Below are 23720 nucleotides of genomic sequence, written 5' to 3' on the forward strand. Positions count from 1 at the left end.
CTTTTTATGGATAAATGCACAACGCATAAGTTATCTACCTAATTTGTAAGCAGTAAACTTGTCCCGCCAAACACAACTGCAAAGTTGCAGCCGATGGACCAGGGTATCATAAAGTGCTTCAAACAGTCTTATCGTAAGAGGCTTGTGAGAAAAATGATCTTAAATATTGTAAGCATTTAGAAGATTTGTAATTAATAAGCATCAATCAAATAATCCGACAATATTTTAAAAGTCCAAAACCGAAACTAACGGTAAGTCGAACTTCCAATATGTCGAAGTTTTTCTCGTCAGTCCTACAGGTCAGAAAATCTTTATTAATAAGGAGTTGGACCACCCTTTGACTGAATTACAGATTTAATACGACGTGGGATCGATGCATAAAGGTCATGGACAACGTTTAAAGGAATATTAAGCCATTCCTCTTGCAAAGCGGCCTCTAATTCCAAAAGATTTGATGGAGGTGGGAATAGGGAACGAAGTTTAGACTCCAAATATTGCCACAAATGTTCAATAATATTTAAGTCCGGAGACTGAGGGGACCAGACGAGATGTTCAACTTCATTGTCATGCTCTTCGAACCATGTTTGAACGCACCTAACGGTGTAGATAGGGGCGTTGTCGTCTTGAAAAATCGGTCGCTCTCCAGGGAATACAGTCTGTACAAAAGGATGAACATGATCCGCTAGAACGCTTAGATAGTCAATAGATTTGATTCTCCCATGCAGACGTACTAGTGGCCCAAGACCACGCCAAGATATCGCACCCCAAATCATAATGGAACCACCTCCATGTTTCACAGTTTGGTAAGAGGCTTTCAGGATCAAACGTTTCTTTGGGTGATCTCCAGACATAAACGCGTCCGGTGGTCTGAAATAAGGTGAAGGATGATTCATCGGACCATATTACCTGCTGCCACTGCTGTGGGGACCAGCCTTTGTGACCTCTACACCACTGACTGCGCTTGAAAGCATTGGTTGCTCTCACCTAGGGTTTACGAATTGCCACTCTCCCATAAATGTTCGCTGCATGAAGTTCTCTTTGAACAGTTCTTGTTGAAACGGGGTCCTGAAGATGACTGTTCATGTCTGATGTTATCTCGATAACGATTGCTTGTATTTTTGAGCTACTACGCGCTGCAAGACACGTCTATCCGATTATCAAGCTTTGACTTTCGGCCACTGTTTTGCTTTAAAGACTTCGTCTTACCTTCTTTCATGTATGCTGTCATAACGGCTGATACAGTACTTCTTGCAAACCCCAAAAGGTTTGCTGTTTCTGTCACCGATGCTCCACTTAAACGCGCCCCAACAATCATCCCTCTTTGGAATTCTGACAGGTCAGACATTTCACCTCATAAAAGCTAGTTAGATAAACTCATGCAACACAGGTGACTAATGTTGAGAGACTGATAGCTTCCTCTTCACGCTCACTAGGTGACAGACTTCTGTTGCAGGTGGCGCGGCTGTACTGCAGGTGTGAAATAAGTCACACTTTTTCACAGGTGTTCGTATTATTTTGTCATCCATCTGTATATATATATATAACAGGCATTTACAAAATTGTTTTAAAAAGTTAACTTGCATTTTATAGTTATGTGCATAATTTTACAATTTTTTAATTATTAAACATTGTTTTAAGTTTTTTACATTTTTATTTAGCTATTGGATATAATAAGTGAAAAAAAAATAGTTAGTTAAAATTAAATAGTTGTTTTTTATCAAATACTTGAAAGTTGATTTTGTTTAGAAATTTTATGAGCAGATTAAGGTAAAAGCATCAAATGTAAAAGGTTTCGGATTGGTTGAAATTTTCATTCTGAACAAAATTTCAAACTTTTGAATAAGTGCTTTAGCAGCTAAAATGTAGACATTTCCCTCGTCAATTCTTAAACAAAATGATTCTTCAAAGTCATTATGAAATTAATTATATTAATTAATAATTAGTATGAAAGTAATTCAGCTTAATACTTTATTCCTGACTATCACCATTAAATTATATTAACTAGCAACCATATACTAGCTTAAATTCATATAAATGGTCATAATAATGGAGAAATTATTCTGATTTTGCATTTAGCATTAAAACAATAAATGGCAAAAGCCCTAGTTAAGTACCGCTTTTAGTAAATAGGTAATTAACGTATATAAATGTCATAATTAGAATATAATAATTTATCGAGACTGTTTCCACTGTTTAGGCCGTGCAAATAGATAATTTCAGTTTAATAAATTAAATTAAATGCGGATTTGTTGGAGCACTTAAAGTTTCTAATTTGTATGAATATGTGTTCGTAAACAATTGTTAGAAAATGTTCTTAAAGGAGCAATGGTTTTAAAAATATTTAAATAGATAGTTGTAACAAAATAACGTTATATTTTCTGAAAATTAAAGTATGTTTGTTTTTAATTTCAAATAACATTGATTGAAAAAGCAAAACAAAAAAAAGCGTTGCATTTCTTTTTAATTCGTTTTCTTGCCTACTTTTATTTCGATTTTAATCGAAAAATAAGCTTTGAAAAATCTGCTTTAACTTAATCTAGCATTAACAGGGCTTTGAAAAACCTGTCAGTTTCAGTTTATATTTTGTTACTTTAGAACTATCCTTTTAATTCTTTTTATATCGGTTGTGACTGCGAAATATACATAACTTAGATATATTCTTTCAAACTCAGTTTTTTGCTCGATGATTTTTTATTTTTAAAATTTCCAGTGTAGAAAATTGCTTTTGTTTATACTTAAAGCAAAAATAACACTAAACGAGGAAATAAATATGGAATTACTTAATACAAAATATTGCACAGAATAGTTTTATAATAAAGTAACGAATGCATGCAAATAATTATTTTTTTTATTGTTAACAACATATTGTAAATATTCATCTAGGATTGAAATATCTTTGCACAATATGAGAATACATAAAAATCAAATTCATATTTTACATAAAACTAGCTGAATACCAGTTTCTTGGACGGAGTGAAAAAAAAGAAATAATCAATAAATCAGTACTGAATAACTCTACGAAATCATGCACATAATTGATAGATATACAATTAATAAAGCTAAAATAATAATTTTTTCATTCATTATTATTATTTCGTGCTCTTCCCGGTGGCTTTACGTTACTATATTGAGAAAAACACATTTTTAGTAATCCCATTAGGAAAGAGATTAACTGTATTCAGTATTACTTAACATGATGCTATTGCTCGCTGCCAACTGATAACAGTCGAAATTTACCAGTAAAAAGTAGTTTCCTTCAGTACGTATCCCTTTTAAGGGGCCGTAAAGCAACACTTATTTCCAAAGTATTTGTATCAAAACTGATCAGTAATGGTTAAGTTTTAATAAATAACAAGTTTATTTTTTTTAATGGCAGGCACTGAACTTATCGATCTAAGTCACAGAGGCGAGCAACATTACCCACGTTGCACTGCCACAGATACCCGTTTTCAGGGTGGCCCACATTCACACATACACTCAACGCAGGACCACACACATAGAGAAACATCCACTCCCGAGCGGGATATGAACCCGCAGCCATTGGCTTCGCTGTCAAGCACGCTAACCGCTTGGCCACCTTCCCGGCATAGTCAACAAATATATCATTAAAATACTTTATATCTGTATTAGTATACTTAATGCCTATTATGTAACCCTTCAACATTTGAGTTTTTTTGTGAAATACATTTATCAGTGACAGCAAACTAAAGCTGATATTTTAAAAACAAATAAAATTTTTCGTTAGAGCATGATCATATCTCTATCTGACCTTTAACGTTTATAAGTTGTGGTGAAATTTTTTTAAATTGGTTCTTTCAATACTAATTCATTAAAATATTAATATTTGCAACAATTGGAAAACTAATAAGAAAATCCCATTTCGTTTTTGGCTTATCCGGCTCTGAATTTTCACAGTAGAATATTCTAATGTCGAAAGTTACCTTCCTCTTGCATTGAACTATCAGTAGAGCAAATTTCATAGTTCTTAATCGGACGGTTTAGGAGTTAATGAAGGAGATGCAAAACAGACAGGCACCCGGACATTCATTTATATATATATATATATATATTTAAAAAAATTTTTTTTAATGGCGGGCACTTGGGATGTATTGTCCCATTGGCCAGGAGTGCCAGAAGTGCTACTTTCTTCTCTTTACCCAGTGGGCACCTGTGGCGAAGTCACGGCGGTGGAGCAGCGTCGCCCACGTCACACAACCACAAACCCGTTTATAGGGTGGTCATATTCACACAATCAAAGGAGAAAGGACAATGAACGCAGAGAGAAAGAAGCATCCATGCCCTGAGCGGGATTCGAACCCGCAACCATCGGCTCCGCAGTCAGGCACGCTAACCACTCGGCCACCTGGTCGGGTTTTTTTTTCATATATATAAATGTCCAAAAATTATAATTTCTGACTGGTTCTGACGACTAATTGTCTATGTACAGAAAACAAGAAAAGATTATTTTCGCAGTTTGGCATTATTCTGAAACAGGATTGACTTCTTTTTGTTAATTTCTAAGCATATTTCCTCGCTATTATAATTAAAAATCTGGTATTTAATGTCTCAAAAATAGTTTAAAGACTCTGCGAAAAATTTAGGACAATCTGTTTGCAATTAAATAAAAATGAATTTATAGTTAATTATAATTGAATTTTTATTTGCCATATGAATTTTTTTAGTAGTTAATAATTGCAATTATCTATAATAATAAAATAAATTTGTTTCTGTCTGTCTGTGGACGTGTCTCTCTCAAAACTAAAGAACCTTTGATTCTTTTATTCTGAAATTTGGATAGCGGCTTCAAGGGGCAAATTGAGTTATCAATCCCAAGTTTTCAGGTAGTTTGTGTACCACATTGGACTGATCGTTAAGACACGGTTCCCAGCAGATCACCGAAGTCAAGCATCACTGACTGCGGTCAGTGTGCGGGTGGGTGACCACTTGGATCAGTCTGCGTAGGTACCGAGGGTGTGCGGTATTGGTCCTCGTTAAACTGTTCTACCGTAAAGTGCTCGACTTCGCGTGCAGATCGTCGGGCTACCGAAGAGGGAGTGCCGTCCCCTCTGCAGAGGATCAAAATTGTGATGGCATGTCTTCGGATCATCCTCAGGGATGTTTCCCAGACCGTCGCCAATAGCCCATTGTGCAGCTCTAGTGCTACGTAAATGAACAACAGAACCGATCAAGTAGTTCGTTTAGTAAAGCTTTTCTCATTGGTTAAGCATTACAAACCATTTTAAATTAAACTGTAGATGATTCAATTTTTTGTGTGATATTAGTGACGTTTGAGAGCTTATAACTATATTTAATGAAAAAAAAAAGTTTATTGCATGTTCTTTAATATTTAATAATTTTTTATTCGTTATGTCAGAAAAGCCAAATGACTAATTTGAAAGTGGCTTGAAAGGCAGACTATGTCCCCGTAAAAATATAATAAATTACTTGATACCATGTAATTATTTCGTTTAGAGTTATACTTTTAAAACGTGTTTCTATAAAACTAAATAATTTATAATTAACTGTTACTGAAAAAAAAAGAAAAAGTTATTTTAGGGAAAGCAAAATTAGCGAAAAATGATAAAACTAATTCGTTTAGGAGAAACGTAACAAATCGCCAAACTATTATTAACGCCAATGATGATTAAATTATCTTGGTAATAAGTTGCAACTTTGCCAGGATAGCCTGGTTGGCAGGGCGCTGGACTCCCGTTAGTGAGAATGGGAGTTCGAATTCAACCAGTCGAAGACTCCCCGTGTAGTAAAAAGTGACTGGTGCACGTTAAATCTGTCGGATCACAAAATCCTCCATGTTCCCGTAACAAATTATATCCTTGCGGGTACTGAGATTGATTCCTTCTCTGGTTCAGGTCAAAATTACGATGTGTGGATGAATTAATCGATGTGTGAATGGGTCTCCCTATAAACGGGTGTGACAGAATTCTTCAAAAATTCGTCAGCTTCGAGCAATAGCATCATGCTAAGTGATGCTGAATGCAGTTAATCTCTATTTTGATGGGATGAACTACTAAAAACGTGTTTTGTTTAATTTCATAACGTAAAACCACCGAGACAAAATTAAGAATAAAATAAAAATTAAATTAAAGGAAAATAATATAGATGGAATCACTTAAACTTTATTAATTGTCTCGGTATATGCCTATCAGTTTTGCTTATAATTTCGTAGTGTAGTTTATCAATACTAATTTATTGTTTATTTTCCTGTTTTACTCTACACAAAGGACGAGTATTCACCTAATAATCAATATTTCACTCGAAATGAGAAAAACAATCAATAATTTAAGATTTAAAATTTTGCAAACTTTTGAAACTGGACGATTTTAAAATAGCAGATAATAAAACAGATATAAATACATTACAACATGTATAAAGTTAAGGAATTATCTTTTAACGATATTGGTAAAAATTTATTTTATCTGCATCGAGTACTTTTTTTATTGAATTAAGGTAATCTTTAAAGTTGATTTTTTCAATTCATCATGTTGCATAATTTAATTATTTTTTGTTGCATTCCGGTTGATTTTTACGAAACGTAACATTGATTACGAAACATTTTATAGACATTCTTGCTAGTTTAATTTTCTTGCATGCTAAATATTGCAGTAAGTCCTTAAATTTCCGATTTTTAAATGATTTATTCGGCTTTTTGAAAGATGTTTATCAAATTTAATTATTGAAGAAATGCATGTTTATTAAACTAAAACAATAAAAAAAATCACTCAAGGCTTTTATAAAAATGTATGCATACATAGATTGTAAAGGTAACATTTCGAAACATTTTGCTTTCTTAGAAAAAAAAGCTGTAAAAACATTTTGATGCAGCTTACTTTAAAATTATGTTCTGCGTATTTTTGTAAGAAGGAAAATAACTCATCCCATATATTTCTGTCAACTATAGCTTAAAAAGAAGTAAGTAAATGGTATACAAATAGAAATTCTAGTTTGCTCAAGATATATTCATTAATGCTTACGTTGCAGAAAAAATTTTAAGCTTCAATTTATTTTCCTGTGAATGAGCAACAACAATTTCTAAAAGTATCCAAAAAAAGTGCAATTTGGGAAACTTTAAATAAAGTTTGATTAATGATAAGGAAACTGGAGGTCATTACAGTCACAAATAAAAAAAACTATTTTGGACGAGTTTTCAGTATGATTGAGTATTTCATTACTTCTCATTTCTTATGATAACTTGTGTGATAATAAATACATATAAATTCTTGAACAAATTTTAGGTTAAGTTAAAAAATAAATTCGGTTTATTTGAAGCGATTTTTCTTCGTTCGTAATCTCCTTTAAGTATGCTTGAGTAGATTGCCAAATATGTAGTCTTTTAGAATAGTTTGCCGAAAAGAGAGGCTTCTTGCATGTTAATGATATTCATTTATATTTGGCAGTAACTCCCAATTTATTTAACATATTTGAAGTCAAATAAATCTTTTGAACCTTAACTGAATAGAAATTGGTAAGATACTTAAAAGTCAAAGTAAAGTAAATAAAAAAGTTTTTTTTTTTATCAAAGATATATTTGCTAATAAAATTAAACAGAAAAAATCGAGAGAAAAAATGAAAAAAAATAAAGAAAATAGTGGTTTTACTTTCTAAAGTCACACAATAATTTCTGATTTCATTTTAAATGGTTATAGTTTCATTATAGTCTCCATTCAACATTTTAATTTTGATATTTAACACCGTGGCATAAATTTTTCTACCTCTTTAATATTTATGTAAAAGTATTAAAACTTGGGGAAAGTTGATTTCATCTACTTTTCTGCATATATGTATATATATATATATATATATATATATATATATATATATATAACGCCAAAAACTACACTCGCCATCAAACTAATCCGCTTTAAACGTTCTTAAACCTTTAAAGCTGATTGCTAAATTTGTCTAAATGGCTAAAAGCGAATAGAAAAAAATGCACTTTTAAAAACATGACTATAAAAGCAATTATTCTTGTTTATTTCAATTTTTCTATTCACACGAAAATATAATTATTTCTATTTTCTCGTAATTAGATCCTCAAATATGGAATTTGTGGAAAAAAGGCTAAGTATATCTAACGAACTGTTTCATTCTTCAAAGTATGCACTTTACTTTTCAGTACACTTTTGCCTCGTAAGCGGTAGATTGTTCAGACAACTTGGATGAAACCTTAAAGGACGAAAGTCTTAGAAGTACGAGTGTCTGAATTCTACATTCTATTCTATTTCTAAGAAAACTATGAATCCTTAGAAGTACAGCTTTGACAGCATTTTTGAAATAAATATAATAAATGTTACCCTATTAAAACATAATCCAACTTTAGAAAAAAGTGGAGACAAGATCTATTGACTGTGGAGGATTATGAAGAAGTTCCAATTCCTGTAGTTTTACCATACTTATTTGTGCAGAGTGAGGTTTGGCAATGTCATGCAAATAACATCGAAGCCGATTTGCTGACCAATCTAGGCAATTTTTCTTTAAGTATTTGCATCATTTCGTCGAATTTATCGCAGTGTATTTCTGTTATGACAGATGAGCTAAGGATCATAAAACTATAACAGATTACATCTGCTATATAACACCTAACAATTCCATCAACAGTTTTTAGTAAATATTATGTATTAAAGTGTGTTTTTGTGACTTACCCTTGTTCAGTCAATTCTAAATTGAACTATCACTAGAGCCAAATATGTTATTGATGTTTCGGGTTGCCTGCGATGCAGCAGTTCCATGTGAGAACTAATACTTTATAGTAGTGCGAATTTACGACCTCTTTTTTTCAAATAATATTAAGTATGAAACGATTTGAATATTTTAGAGCTTATGATCATTTTTTTAAGCAGTGGATATAAGTAACTTTTCATCAAATGAAGAAAAAAAGCAGTAAGATATCAAATAATTGTTAAGTTACGTTACCAAAACAGTCGGCAATGATCGTGGTGCGAATATTAGCTACAGATTTAAACTTTTGTTACTTTAAGTTCGTTACGTTAAATTAGTTTACGTTATCAGTTACGTTAGTTACGTTAACAATCGGCAATATTTGTGGTGTGAATATTAGCTACAGATCTAAACTTTTGTTACTTCAAGTTCGTTACGTTAAATTAGTTTACGTTACTATACCTTACCTAAACAATCGCCAATAATTGTGTGTGAATATTAGTTACAGATCTAAACTTTTGCTAACTTAAGATCTTGAAGTAGAAATATTTCTATTTCGTGTGAGAAACCTTTTTATGAAAAAGGGATTAGAAGAAAAAAAGATTTCTGGGCTTTTACATAGAAAAAAAACCCCCAACAATAGTTACATTTAAAATTAGTCTTGTGAAAATAAGGTAAAGTTCTGTAATATTAAAACAAATATTCTTTTCAAAAAATATTTGTATTTATATTTATATAGTCGATATAAAAATGTTTATGGAGATTAATTAATTGTAGAATTAGGTTGAGAGAAATGTTAGTACCATGAAAGAGGCATGCATGATTTGACAGGTTTTTGAGGCAATCATGACGTTTTTTTTAAAGTTATGTTACTGTAATGACCGAAATTGGTGGTTGTTGACTTCCACCGATAAATGTTGAATAATCACATAGTCGCTTTGGTACATGTCCGAAATATGTACTAGGTCTAGTTAAGTATCACTGCCCGGTATACTTTTGCCCGGTATACCCTATAAGGATTTTTTTTTAAAGTTAAGTGCCACTGCCCGGTATATGTTTGCCCGGTATGCCCTACATCAATGTTTTTTTAATGTCAAGTGCCACTGCACAGTATGCATTTAACCAATAATCCGAACACTGATGTTTCTCCTAATCTATCCTCTTAGTTATTAAATTATCAAATAAATATAACAATATCAACGAATAAATTAATATAAAATTGGAAGCAACAAATATTTCGGACATCCATCAAAGTGACTATGTGATTGATGACATTTATCTGCGAAATTCGAAATTTTTTTGATTTAGGTCATTAACGATAACAGTTATATACCCCAACATATCATGCACCTAAATGAATAAGGTATACTTTGTGCTACGTTGACTAAATCGTAAAACAACGTAAATAAAGCACAAATAAAATGCAGAAAAGGACATACTATAATTTTGGTTCTCTAAACGAGAATCTTCTTCAGCATCTAAGCACCAAAATGACTTGTTTAGGCAATGGTGGTTAGATACTAAAGAAGTTTCTTATTTGAAATACCAAAGCTATAGTATGTCCATTTCTGCACTTTATCTGTGCTTAATTTACGTTGCTTTATTCTTTAATATCATGTAACCTTTTAAGTAAAATAATCATGGTAAAAAAAAGTTTCTTAAAGAGAAAATAGTTTTTTTAAAACTTTCTTAAAACTACGAATTTTCATAGAAATAATTTTTTATTGTTATGCACTTAAAAAAAATTAAAAGTCAGAGTAAAGATTAAGATTTGAGAAGTTATATACCGAAAGAGGAATATTTCCATTTTTTTACGTTAAAAAAGTCATGAAAGTAAAATATAAATGCTTTACTGGTTTTATTTATAGGATTATATTCAGTCTAAATTTTTAACATAAAAAAGTTAAATTTTCGCAAATTTTCTGAGATAATTTTTATTTTCTTCCTAAGCACAAGTAAAACTACATAATTTTAATTTCATTAACTAAATACTCCCAAAATTATTCGAATCATGCTAACACATAAATTTTCTATTTATTTCATACTCGAAATACATATACTTACAGTTGGTAATGTAGTTATAGATTTATGTAGAGGTTTAATTTTAAATCAATGACAAATACAAATTATTTTATACAAATAAGTTGTCAAAATTTCCGAACCCAAATATAAGTATCGACTTAGAATATACTGCTAAAGCAAGCTTATTTCATAAAAGCAAATTTACTCCAAAAATCCTTTTAATTAAACTCTCATTCATGTTTAATTTTACCAATAAATAATTTACTTCAAATTGAAAGGCTCCTTAAAGAAGATTTATATCTTTAAATGCATGCACGTTTATCTGAAATACCTTAAAGCGTTCTGACACGCGATACTAGACTATTCCGATGTCTTAATTAACGCAAACAGTTTATCATTCGCAAATAACTTTTCTTATCACAAGTAAGCAAAACGATTTAAACCGTTTAAATTATTTCAACTGAATGCAGAAAACCGTTCTCCGATCGGAATGTTCGCACCTTGATAATTGGAAACGGATTCAGAGCCATGAAGGAACTCCAATTCAATTCCTCGGGACATTGCACATTCTCTTTGAACAGTGTCTAAGTTGAGCTATTAGATAGTTACAAACTCCCATGAGCGCTGTTTATGAGAACAATTTATAAGAGGGATTGTTAACCATTAAGAATCTTAACAACTCAAGCAAAGTTATAAGTTTGGCGTAAATGCTTAAAATTTTAAACACTATTGAATTATCGTTAAATGAAGGAAGGTGTATGCTTGTTTATAAATTAATGTTTATAGAGGTTGTTAACCAACGGCTTCAAGTTTCTGGTTTAAAATTACTTTATAAGTAGGATTTGTTTTCTGCTTGGGGATATTATCAGTTTCACTTTAAAACTGTCCTAAGAAATAAACAATAAAGATAAAAAGATATTTTACTTATAACTCATGAGAGTAATTAGTTCAGTTAGGTAACAAAACTCGATATAAATGAGTTATTATTCTTATTTAATTTACTTAGCAATAGTGGGGAATCAATGCATTAATAGCTTTCAGACTATTACTGCTATTTAAGGTTGTAATTTCTAAACACTCTTGCAATTATTTTATCGATATTTTTAATTTATTTCATTTTTATTAAAATAGCCAGAGTGAACATCGGTAACTAGTTTAGTATTTTTCTTTATAAGTTAAAAAAATAATAAACGACTCATTTCTCTCAAGGGGTTATTTCGCTTAGAGCCCGCAGCTATCCGAATTTCTCTCAATACTGCTGCAATTTCGTCAACATTAATACTAAAAACAATTTTTTTCTTCTTCTTAAAAGCTGTATTATAATAAAGTAGAAAATAACTTTTGAAGAACAAATAAAATAGGAAGTAGGAAGTTCAATAATCAATAGTTTAATATTTATGGAACAGTATATTTAAAAGAAATGGTGATGGAAATAATTTTAATACTTCAGCTGCCTACTATGCTGAAATGTCCTGAACTCATACTTGCGATGAATTGTGGGATTTAATGGCTGCCGGTTAAATTATAAATTATTGCTAAAATTCAAAACATAAAGAACTTTAACAATGTCTCGGACATATTTTGAAAATAGTATTTTTGCGTGTGCAACTCCTAGAAGGTGAAAAACTTTTGGTTAGTGTATTGTTTAAAACTAATTAAGGTGTTAGGATTGAAGGAGGGTTTGAAAAATTCGAATATTCAAATACAGTAGTGCAGTGCGTTTGGCTTGGTTTCCATTAAAATTCATATGCTGTATTAGATAGTTTTGATAGGTGACCAAGCTCGTCACCAAAGGTGGCTTGTACTTAATATTTGTTTAAATAAATTAGCAAACAATAATCAGAAGTTTAATATTGTATATTCTGTCCAAAAGACCTTACTCAATAATACTTTTTTTTAAGTGCAACAAAAATTAAAGTTAATTTACATTTTGGGAACAAAGTCTAAATATTTTAAACAGAACAGTTAACATGAAGCATTAGGGTAGCATGATGCACAAATTGAATTATTTATTTTACGCAGTTTCAAAAACGTTTATCTATTTTTTCAAAAATTACAATCTTTACTTTTTTATTATTTTATAAATTATGGCGTCATTCCTTCGAAGGCGAGGTTTGTTTTTCGTGCGTTTTTTCTATTTATTATAATAATACATACATTATTTTTAATTTATATTTTACTCATGGAATGTGAATTGAACTGAAATTGGATGAGAATCTTAGAGTTCTGTTAATATTGATCATGTTTCTCGATGTTCTGGGTTATATTGCTAAAAATTTATAAATATTGTTGAGTGATGCAATTATTATTGCATACGTTATTGTAATATTGTAGGGACGTTAAGAAATAACCTTTGCAGTTTCATTGTAACTAAATAACGCAATGATTTCTACTATTTGAGATTTTTGATTAGTACCAAGTAATACATTTTAATAAATGTGTAGTTATTTCATTTCAGAATTTTAAAGGCAGTTGTCATTAAGTAGGAAATTAATATCTCAGATTTTAACTACCTTAAAAGTAGAATTTTGTTTGGGAGGTTTTTTTTTTAACTCTTTCGGTGCCCGTGGTCATACGTTCTGCCCGTGGTCATACATTCGTGGTAAGTAAAAATCTCTTCAAGAGCACTGTATGGCAACATAAGCCGCAAAAGCATGTTTTATGGCATGCATAGAAAACTCAAGCGTGACTGACATTAAACTTTTAATTTGGATTGCGTCAACCATCTGTGACTGGAGAGGCATTTATCGTGTTTAAAAAACATTTCTAAACTATTCATTCTGTTTTGTTGTAATCTAAAACAATCTTCGGCTTAAGCTGTGGAGGCTCAGGGGATAGAGCCCTCGCCTCTCTGTGACGTGACCCAAATTCGGGTCATTGGAGTGAGGTGACCCGGGAATCCCAGCGATAGCTAGTCGATACCAATTTTGCCCTCTGCTCGCACCGAACACACTGTTGACGAAAAATATCCTCAGTGGTAGATGACTTATGGGCTAGAGTCCCTTTACCGTCATGCTAATCGTGGGAGTTCCTTATGGTTCTCCTCTCTAAGTAACGCAAAAACGGGTTAGTTCCACTAACAAAGTCCTCCACAAACGGAAACTTCTCCCAATACTTGACTCAAAAGTTCCCTTGTCTTCTGGATTGGGTTTAAAATTACAAGGATACGGTGTTGAACAATGGTAGTCATAAATCTGGGTCGTCTGTTAAACGACTATTATAAAATTAAAATAAAAATCCTCCGTTTAAAGCCAAGATGTCCCTCAGCTGATGAGATCTCTTTTTTCAGGGACACAGGTCTCCCGGCATGGCGAACACGTGGGTTTTCTTTTCCCATCAGGGTCCGATACAACGAGATGGTAATCGAACACAGACAAAAAGTCCTCCATAGTAAATTTGGCAACCACGACAAATGGTAAGAGAAAGGAGAAAGTATGAGTAAAGGGAGAGGAAAACGAAGGGAGGACGGATCACTAAGAAGACCAGCTCTCATAGGCCCCCATGTAAACCTGTTCCGGAGGTAACGGTTACCTCCATCGAGGTGTGGAAGTATTGCTAGGAAAACAACCTGCCTCCTTACAGAGGTTCTCTCCGTCCTTACACCGTAAGCAACCCTATTCCTCTCCTCTCCCAACAAACACCTTTCTCCTTGTCTTTCCCCACTCATGTAAACAGCTAATGAAAGGTTACTTAAACGCCGTCTGCTTTTGTTCTTTACAGACTTATATGGTTTTGAAAAAGGTTTACTTATTAAACAAGGAAAATATTTACTTGTGACGAATTCATTAAAAAATAAACATAATTTATTAGTTTAACATAGGTGTATAATTTAAATAGATATCGGTCACTTAAAGATGTCACTTTAAGCAGTCACTTTAAAGATGGCGAAAAATTTGTTGTTAAACAAGTCTACTATGTTGTTAACCAACTATTTGTTGTTAAACAAGTCTACGCTATGATGGATGAAAGATGTGCGCATGCGTCGGCTCAAGAAAACTTTGGCGCTTTTCTTGTCTTACAGAGGGACCTTGCTGGCCCCTGCTTCGTATCGGAGAAGCTAGACTTCTTCTCACATTATACTCGGTACACTGGGGGCGTGACTCCCAGAGTTTACCTCACCCTCTGAGAGGGCTGTAGTACTCAGAGAACGTGTCATAGATGCTACTTACGTCCAACGATAGTACCCCGAGAACTTTTTTATAGAAGTGACCAATGGGCTGTAGTAGTACCCAGAGAACATTTCATGATTGCCGCCAATGGGGAGTGGTAGTAATCAGAGAACGTGTCGTGTCTCCCATTAAAGATCAAAGTAGTACCTAAAGGCTTAAATTTTAGTTTCCTTTAGATTTTTTCCTTGAAAAAGCAAATACTATTTTCGAAGGTGAAAATTTTTCCAATGCTTTTTCCTAAATAAACATAGACTTACCAAGTTATTACACAAAAAATAAAATAAATGCACAAACTAAAATAAAAAAAGACCATCTGTTTGTGCCACTAACAAGTTTCAAAACCGTATTTTGAAAAAAAAAATAATAACTTGTTTATTAACAACTAAGCACAAGCCCTCAAAGAAAAAGTAAGTTAATATATGAGCAGTATTATGTTACTTCAAAAATAATCTGAAACAGAAAGGATAACTTATAACAATAACTTATAAGAATATATTAACATTCAGTGTGAAACTGTTAAAAGAACGAAATATCTTAATTATATTTAGAAATTTATTCCTCCAGACTTTTTTTTTTGAAAAATAGAAAATAGATCACTATTTTTGGAACTGACAAATTTAATTGTTCAAAATGTTTAAAATTTTTTAAAAATGAAAGCAGAGTATAAAAAAACTCTAACAAGCAATACTGAGTTTAATATGAAACAACCACGAAATTTTACTATTATTTTTATCCTTATTTCGAAGAGTAGTATTCGTTAAACACGTTCTCTAGAGACTTTAAGAGAAGTAAAAAAGTAAAAAAAAAATTGAATAAATGCTTAAAATACGTGGTATGTTTCGCATGCAAGAACTATTTCTCAAGGGGGTTGTTTGTTTTAGTTTTTTTTTTTTTTTTGAAACTCGATATATGCCACTGAACAATCATTTTTTGTTTGAATTCACACCTGCGTGAAATTTAAAACTGTATCATTTTATTTTCGTATCTTTTTATGCAGTGAATTTAACATTTTTTGAGCAATGTTTTTAACTGAGAGAAAAGTTTTTATTTTCAAAAAATAAATAAGAAATGTAAATTATATTTGGAAACTTCTAATTCAGTTTACAGAATAAAATGTTTGAATTCGAGGTAAATTTTAATTTTTAGGAATATATTTTTTGTAAGATAAATATGAGAAGTCACAAAATAAGTATTATATATATTTTTTAAAAAAATTACTAGAAGTCGAATTAAGAAATTTAGAAATCTTTCAATCAGCGTATCAATGCATAATTATATCTTGCCAAAACGTTAAAATAACGTTTTTCGCATCTTAGTCTCTATTTATTTAGAATCAAAAATAGAAAAAGCATGAATAAAACTATCATTTTATAAATTTTAAACTGAAATTATACTAAATAAGTTCTATTTTGTGCAAATATTTTAGCTGCAGATGGATAGCAATTGTTTGAAATTACTACTGTTTGTAATTGATAGTCGGACATAAAACTATATCTTCCTCTATCGCAGTTCGGAAAAAAAAATCACAATTTATCTGAAAAACAGTCCCTAAAGTCATGTTGAAGCGTTCCTGAATGGAATTATAGAACTATGAATTTGACACTTTATACTAGAATAACATGTAACAAGAATAACAAATAGAAGATTGTTTTACAGGTTTTCTTAAATTTACTTTGTCTTTCAAATTTATCTTCCTCTTTCATAGTTCTGAAAAAGCAACAAATCAGAGTTAAACTGAAAAATTGTCTTGTAGACAAATTGAAGTGTTCCTGAAGGGACTTAGTGAACTATAAATTCGACATTTTATTCACAAGTAGCATAAGGATAACATTGATTTCTTAAAGCTCTAATTGTTCTTTAATTTTCAGTTAAAGTTAATGTTTCTCCGCAGCATTTAGGCGAATGCAAAACTCAGAATTAAATGGTAAACAGTTTTTTAGGAACGTTCTTGAATTGAATCAGACTATCAATTGGACATTTTACGTACAAATAACCCAAAGATAGTGTGAAAAATATTATTTTTGCCGAAACTCGTGCTATCAAAGGAATTTAGCAGTGCTATTTATTTCAAATGTTAATGGATGTAAAATTTTGAATCTTTATTTGGAACTCCTAAAATTTCCTTTCAATATTCTAAAGCAAATCTTCAAATCAAATAATTACTTCACAACGAAGAGAATGTTTGAAATTGCTCTGAAAGAGCACTCTAAAATATATTTGCTGAGAATTCTGAGATATATTTCGTTGCTGAGAGAAAAACTTAAATGTTTTAAAAGAGATTGCTAAGATGCGTTAATTTATCAACTTTTAATATTATTTTTATGCTGTCCTATATGGTGTTAATATGCAGCTATAGTTAAAACATTAAAAATAAAGAAAAAAAGGAAAATAAGAAGAACTTACATCTACATAAATTCCTGGAGCTTCAAATGCCATATATTGTGGGTTGAGGGAAGGGAAGAACCTGTAAAATTCTTGATCGTTTTTGTACCACTTTACGGAATAGAGCTTTTCTCCTCCTAAATCGTAAAGACAAGTTAGGTAGGCAGAATCACCTGGGACCAGTAGATCCGGTACTTCGAAGCTACTAATCTTCAAGCACAGCACGCTGCTTAAAGGTAGTACTGCAAAAAAGAAATTGGGAAGAAAAATAAATTACAAACTTAAGCTACGAATTAGAGTTTCCTTTTTTTAAAATGAGAGTTAAGACTGACTGGTAATATATTTAAATTAATAATAATTGTAAGACTGCTATTTAAATCAATAATAATTGTAAGATATTATCGATTTTTCTGCCTTTATACCTAATGAAGCAAATGAAGTGTTTACATTATCAGTGCAACCTTGTGTTAATCAATTACAACTAAAGGAAGAGTTTATGTGCGTCTCTCTTTCATACTTCCATTTTATTCCTTAGTATCATCTGTGCTAAGTTCCTGAAATTCGTTTAACGAATGCAGGAGGAATTTTAGGCCCTGATCTAAAAAATCATTCAAAACTTTCAATTAGTCGATTCAAAAGGAACGTTTGAAAAATGAATTTTGCTCATTGGTTTAAAATAAGGCGTTCATTTTTCGGTAGATAAGGAGCATTAGAGTTAGGTTGTGATTAAGTTGTGTGTTTTCAAATAAACCATGGAATGTATTTCAATTAGTTTATCTGGTTGTTTTACCCAAGGAATATAAAGTTACCTATCGTAAGAGATGGGAAATACTAGACTTCTTTGTGATAAGCCTCTTTATGGTGCTGCCATCTATGCGTGAATGAGAGTATCGTATTTAAATAGTCCAGGGTTACAAATTAGGGAGTTACAGGACATTATAAAATCGTTATGTGTTGAAAGGAATTGAGGAAATATTGTGGTGTCGACGCTGAGGTTCGAACCCCCATTCTGTGGATCATGATATTGACAAACTTGCTCGCTCGGCTATAAAATGTAACTAGCTGCAAGGAACTAAGTATTATTATTTTTAGGTGGGCATAGTTTGTGCTATAAAATTTCGGTTTTCCAACCGTATTAAATGAAATTGGTTAATAAACGGTATTTCTCACAGTTAAAAGTTTGGGTGCAATATTAGTTATGGTTATTTCATTGCTTTGTTTGAATATGGGGAAATAACTGTTAATTAAATAACAATTGAATAAATTGTTATTTGCCCATTTTTTCCTAGAAATTCCTTCCAGTATGGGGTAAGGCTTTCAGCTTAGTGCATGATTGCGTAGTGTTAATTATCACTGATTTATTAATCGTTTTATATTTATTTTACATCACATGAAGAACGGGAATTCATCAATTTATGTTAAATTACATAAAGTTTCTGATGTTAAAACATCAATCAAATTAGGAGTTTTGGCAACTCTTGACGGAAAATCCTATATATTGCTTTTAAATACGATTAATGTGCCACATCTTATTCATTTATCTTCTATAATACCTACAAACTCTATAATAATTGTAAACTATTTCTTTAATCTGCTTTTATGATTCGATTTACACATCATACTCACGTCAAACATTCATCGCGCCCCTTAGTTAACGTCATACTCCAGCTCTAAATTATTTGTCAAAAATTATTTTATACACGTAAATAATAAAATTCATATAAATAATAAAATTCGTATAAAAGAATATTATGTGGATATATATTCGAAACAGTCACTTGCTGAGAACATCTAAAATGTGCTGATTTTGCTCTAAGTTCTGAAATATGTCACTAGGAATTTTGTTTCCTTTGACCGCATTGAATTTATTTTGTCAGGCTGCTTTGAATTCTTATAAAGGAAATCTTTGAGATGGAAATGTAAAGTTATTTTATTGAAATGACAATACCTAGAGAATACTGCGTCTATTATACGATTATCTAGTACTTTTCATAAAAACATACTTATTATAAACCCAAATAAATAGCTTTAGAAAAATAACATTTCAAAATTTAGAACTTTACAAATTAATTAATTTAAACCTTTCTCGGGCTGATTTAAATGTTCACAGTGCCTTTCACTGCAATGTGCTTTAAGTAATTTCATTTAAATCATTGGTCATACATAATTTCTATAACAAATGTTGTTAGAAACAGTTTCAGGATTCATAATTTTATTTATATAAGTTTGTGCTAAATTTTTTTATGAACATTTGTCTTGAGTAATATTTTGACAAAACAAAATTATTAAAAAAAACATAACAGAAGCGATTTTAATTACACGCAATTAAAAAGGGTATTAATGAATTTACATATTATCAATATTTCTTTACAAAACATAATGTATAAGCTATCTTTCGTATGTTGACTACAAAAAAAAAATTAAAAAAAATGTTCTTAAAAAAAACAATTAGTTCTTAAAGGTCTATCGCTACCTTAACAAAAAAAAAATTATAAAAAAATTATTGCTTAATTCTAAACATTAAACATTTCATAAAAATAATGTTAGCACTTAAATAAAATTAACACGATTTTTATGTGGTTTAAACTGGTTCTTAAATTTATAAAGCATTGATAGTAAATACAAATGGGGTTCTGTGATATGTAGATAAATGGTTAAAGTGATCATTAGGCCGAAGACATTCCGGTTGTTAACAGAATGAAAAAGCTCAGAGAATGAATCATCATTATATTCCTTATTTCTGCAAACACGTAATGGAAATTGACTATCGCTTTGGAAATGGCGAGTTAAAGAATGCTTTAACAAAATATCTGCAAAATAAGTATTCTTTGTTAGTGTTGAATAATTTCTCTTGCTTTCATTCTCAAATGTGTGGAATTTTTGTATGATACTGGAATTTCAATGACCAAGTTCAATTTTAAAATAATAACAAGTTAGATTGAAGGAAAAAGAATATTATCGTTGTAGAATTGGTAAAAGTCAAAATTTCTATTGTACGTTATCGTTCTGTTGAATGAGTTATACTGCAGTGATACTTTAAAGAAAATCCTCTCGCTTTTATAACGCAGCATTTTTAAAGTTAACAAAACAAATATAGTCTCATTAAGAAATGCAAAAACATATTAAATCAACAATAAGTCATCTCTATTTTGAGAAGAAGACAGATCCATTTTTTTTGTAACAATTTTGTGTCACTAACGGTCAGGCAGAATGAGGGATCATCGATCATCTAAAAACCTCCTGTCCTAACACCAAGAAATTCAAATTACCAGTAGTGAATAGTTGCTAACGGACACTTAGGACCACGAGGAAAGAATTTGGCTGGTTATTATTAGATAAATTTTGGCGAGTTATTGTCAGATAATAAAGCCAAAAATTAAGCCAACCTGCTTAATTAACATTAAATTTTAAATATCCTGGCAACAGATTAATCAGCAAATGGACCGTTAATATAAACCTGTAACTAAAATTTTGTGGTTACAGAGATAAAGTAGCTTAAGGAAAAAAAACTTACGTTAAAAGTAGATTTGATATTCGATTTAGTCGTGGCACTGAATTAATGAGTTGCACACTTATATTAAATTAAAAAATAGCTATTACATTGTTTGTTACGAAACGAATAAATATATTTATGCTTGCTTTTTATGAAATGTGATGAAAATTATAATTGATTTAATTTAATTATAACAGGATTAAGAATGACTAAAAAAAATTGAAATTGAAGAGATTATTTTGCTAAGAAATATGTAGTGCCCATATTGTCATCACAAATATTATATTTATCGGATCATTCGAATTATGAGAAAATATAGTACTTGATAAAGTACTTTCGAAATAAAATCACAGTTTTTAATTAACATTTCGCTCAACGTGAGAAACAGTTAATATTAGAATGCTTAAATTATGAGTAGTGACAGCAAAGTGACAATGTTTGGACGAATGGCGGCCAACAGACAGTTCTTTTATTTTCTATAATCATGGCCACAGCGCATGCGATCAAAATTGCTGTTGCCAAGCTTTAAATTTAGGCTTCTAATTTAATTTATATCAGCAAATCGCTTTTGGATAAGTTTAAATTAAATGTGTTTAAATGTTGATGCACCAAATTAGCTTCGAGAATAAGTAATCAATATAATATATTTATGTCACGTCAATCGATACTAAATCCTCAATAGCAATATAACTTATTAAACGTTTAATAAAGTTTGAAATTATATAATAAAAAAGACCACTAATTATTTCACAACCATTAATGAAACAAAATATACTTTAACAATAAAGAAATTATCAACCATGTAGCCTAAAGTGATAATTAAAAAAACTGAATTTGAAACTATTTTTAGAGTACAAACATTTTAGAGTGAGAGATGTGAATGACGTAAATGTTTGGCTCAAGAGCTATGTCTTGGATATAGCTCGCTTGAAACAAGATGAAAGTAAAAATAACTAGTTAAAGATTTGAAAAAAAAAAAAAAAAACTCGGTTAAAATTAAAACAAGTTGAACCAAAATTTTAGAAGTATTGTACGTTTTTATTGAGTTACAAATGGAATGAAGCATTGACTGAGAATCAAGTTTTCAAAATTTTGGAAATTTACATGCATTAACAGAATTTTTGTTTAATATCAAGATTAAAACTCAATATTCCAGATCGACATGAAGAGTTAAGAGATGATTTAAGCAAATGTTCTTTATAAACTTACTTATAAACTTACCTTATAAACTTAAACTTCTTTGTAAACTAAAAATTGCAATGGATTTTCGTAACACAAAATAGACTCCAAAGAGTAATGAAGTATTAAAATGCATGATCAAGTTATTAAAATTTGTATTCTTTACGATATAGGAAACTTGTATAAACTATTGCAAATTTATTTTAATGTAAGATAAAACATAGCATCTTAGGATCATACAAGAAAAAAGAGATAATTTTAAAAGCAAATTTAAATTTCTTATAAGTTCACTGTAAAAGGTAGCAGATTTTTAATGATGAAAAATATTTACCAACGAATAATTAAGCATTGAATTGTGCTTTCGAGTTTTTGAAACATGTACTTTAAGAATTAAGAAACTTGCACGAACTATCACAATTTTAGTCCTAAAGTACGATTAAAACTCAATATCTTAGCTAGATAAAAAGACATCAGAGATAATTTTAAAAACAAATTTAAATTTAAGTTTATTGAATCGTAAAGGATTTTAGCGACACAAAGCAATTTTCAAATAAACTTGCCGCAAGTAAATTGAATTTTGAATTTACACCAAGTTTTTCTTAGAATTTTTCAAAAGATATGAAGTTGAGAAAATCTTTCTTGGAGTTATATTTACTGTTAGCCATATTACAAAAGATTTTTTCTGAAAAAGAAGCCTTTTTTTATTGTATAAGCTATTTTTATGGCAGTTGAACAATTTTATTCAAGGTTCTAAGAAATATCAAATATTTTCTTAGCACAAAGATGTTCTTAAAGAAGACTTAGATAAAGATATCTATCTTTTTTCATGGATATGAAATTATTTTATTGAAAATAAATGACAAAATATTCTCATGAAATAAGAACGTTTCATGCCATAGGGCAGGCATTGTTACAAAAAGTTAATGACTTTTATTATCATAATTTTAAAATTCTATTATTTTCAGAATCATTTCTTAAGAAACCATGACAAAAATTATAACTACAACTGTAACAAATTTACACTGTGAAGAAAAAGTATGATCAAAACTAACAGAATATGGTCAAAATTACTGTGTTTCTAATCTTATGGAAAAATCAAAAATATCGCTAATTTTTTATGAAGCTCTTTGGTAATGATTTTGGTTAAATTAACTATAAAATATAATGCTATAATATGTGATAAATTTTGTTAAATGTGGTTACAATTTGGTAATTTAATAATGATACATTGGAGTATGCCATAAAAACATTTATTCAATTTAATTTACTTTTCAGTTTTGTATTTTTTAACAAAGTAATACTATTGCTTTGCTAAATATAATAAGAACTATAATTTTCAAAACCAGAATTCATATGATTAGAAAAACTACCAAGCGAATGGCTTAAAAAAACCTCATAATCTGGTTTTATTACCAGAGGCATGAATTTTTTTTAGCAGAAATGTCATTACCATATTATACGGTAATTTTACCATAATTATTTTCTCCGCTCATTAGAAAACAACAGTTTTTACAACTATAATTATACGAATAACATTATACGAATAACATTATACAATATACGAATAACAATATACGAATAACATTATTTTAAAGAAAATTTTGTAAGTAACCTTGATATCATCACAATTTTGAACTGGAGCCATGGTGGCTCAGGGGATAGAGCGTTCGCCTTCCGATGTGGTGAACCATTTTCGAAATGCAGTTGCGGCTGGTTGATACGAATTCTGCACTCAGCTCGCAGCGACTTAGCAATGACGTAAAATATCCTTAGTGGTAGACAGGTAAAGGGTTAGAGTC

At 30.6% G+C, this 23720-nt stretch overlaps 1 protein-coding gene across 1 annotated transcript in view; it reads right to left on the minus strand.

Annotated features, from left to right (window-relative positions):
- The window catches only part of LOC107446607 (cell adhesion molecule 3), a 131597-nt gene that overhangs the window by 17535 nt on the left and 90342 nt on the right, over positions 1-23720 (minus strand). Inside the window, exon 3 of the mRNA XM_016061299.5 lies at positions 17271-17491. Within this exon, the coding sequence (XP_015916785.2) occupies positions 17271-17491 (221 nt within the window). The remainder of the gene's footprint in view (positions 1-17270; positions 17492-23720) is intronic.

Source organism: Parasteatoda tepidariorum, chromosome 8 (genome assembly GCF_982258835.1).
Source record: "Parasteatoda tepidariorum strain Cologne lab strain chromosome 8, Ptep-v5.0, whole genome shotgun sequence".
NCBI lineage: Eukaryota > Metazoa > Arthropoda > Arachnida > Araneae > Theridiidae > Parasteatoda > Parasteatoda tepidariorum.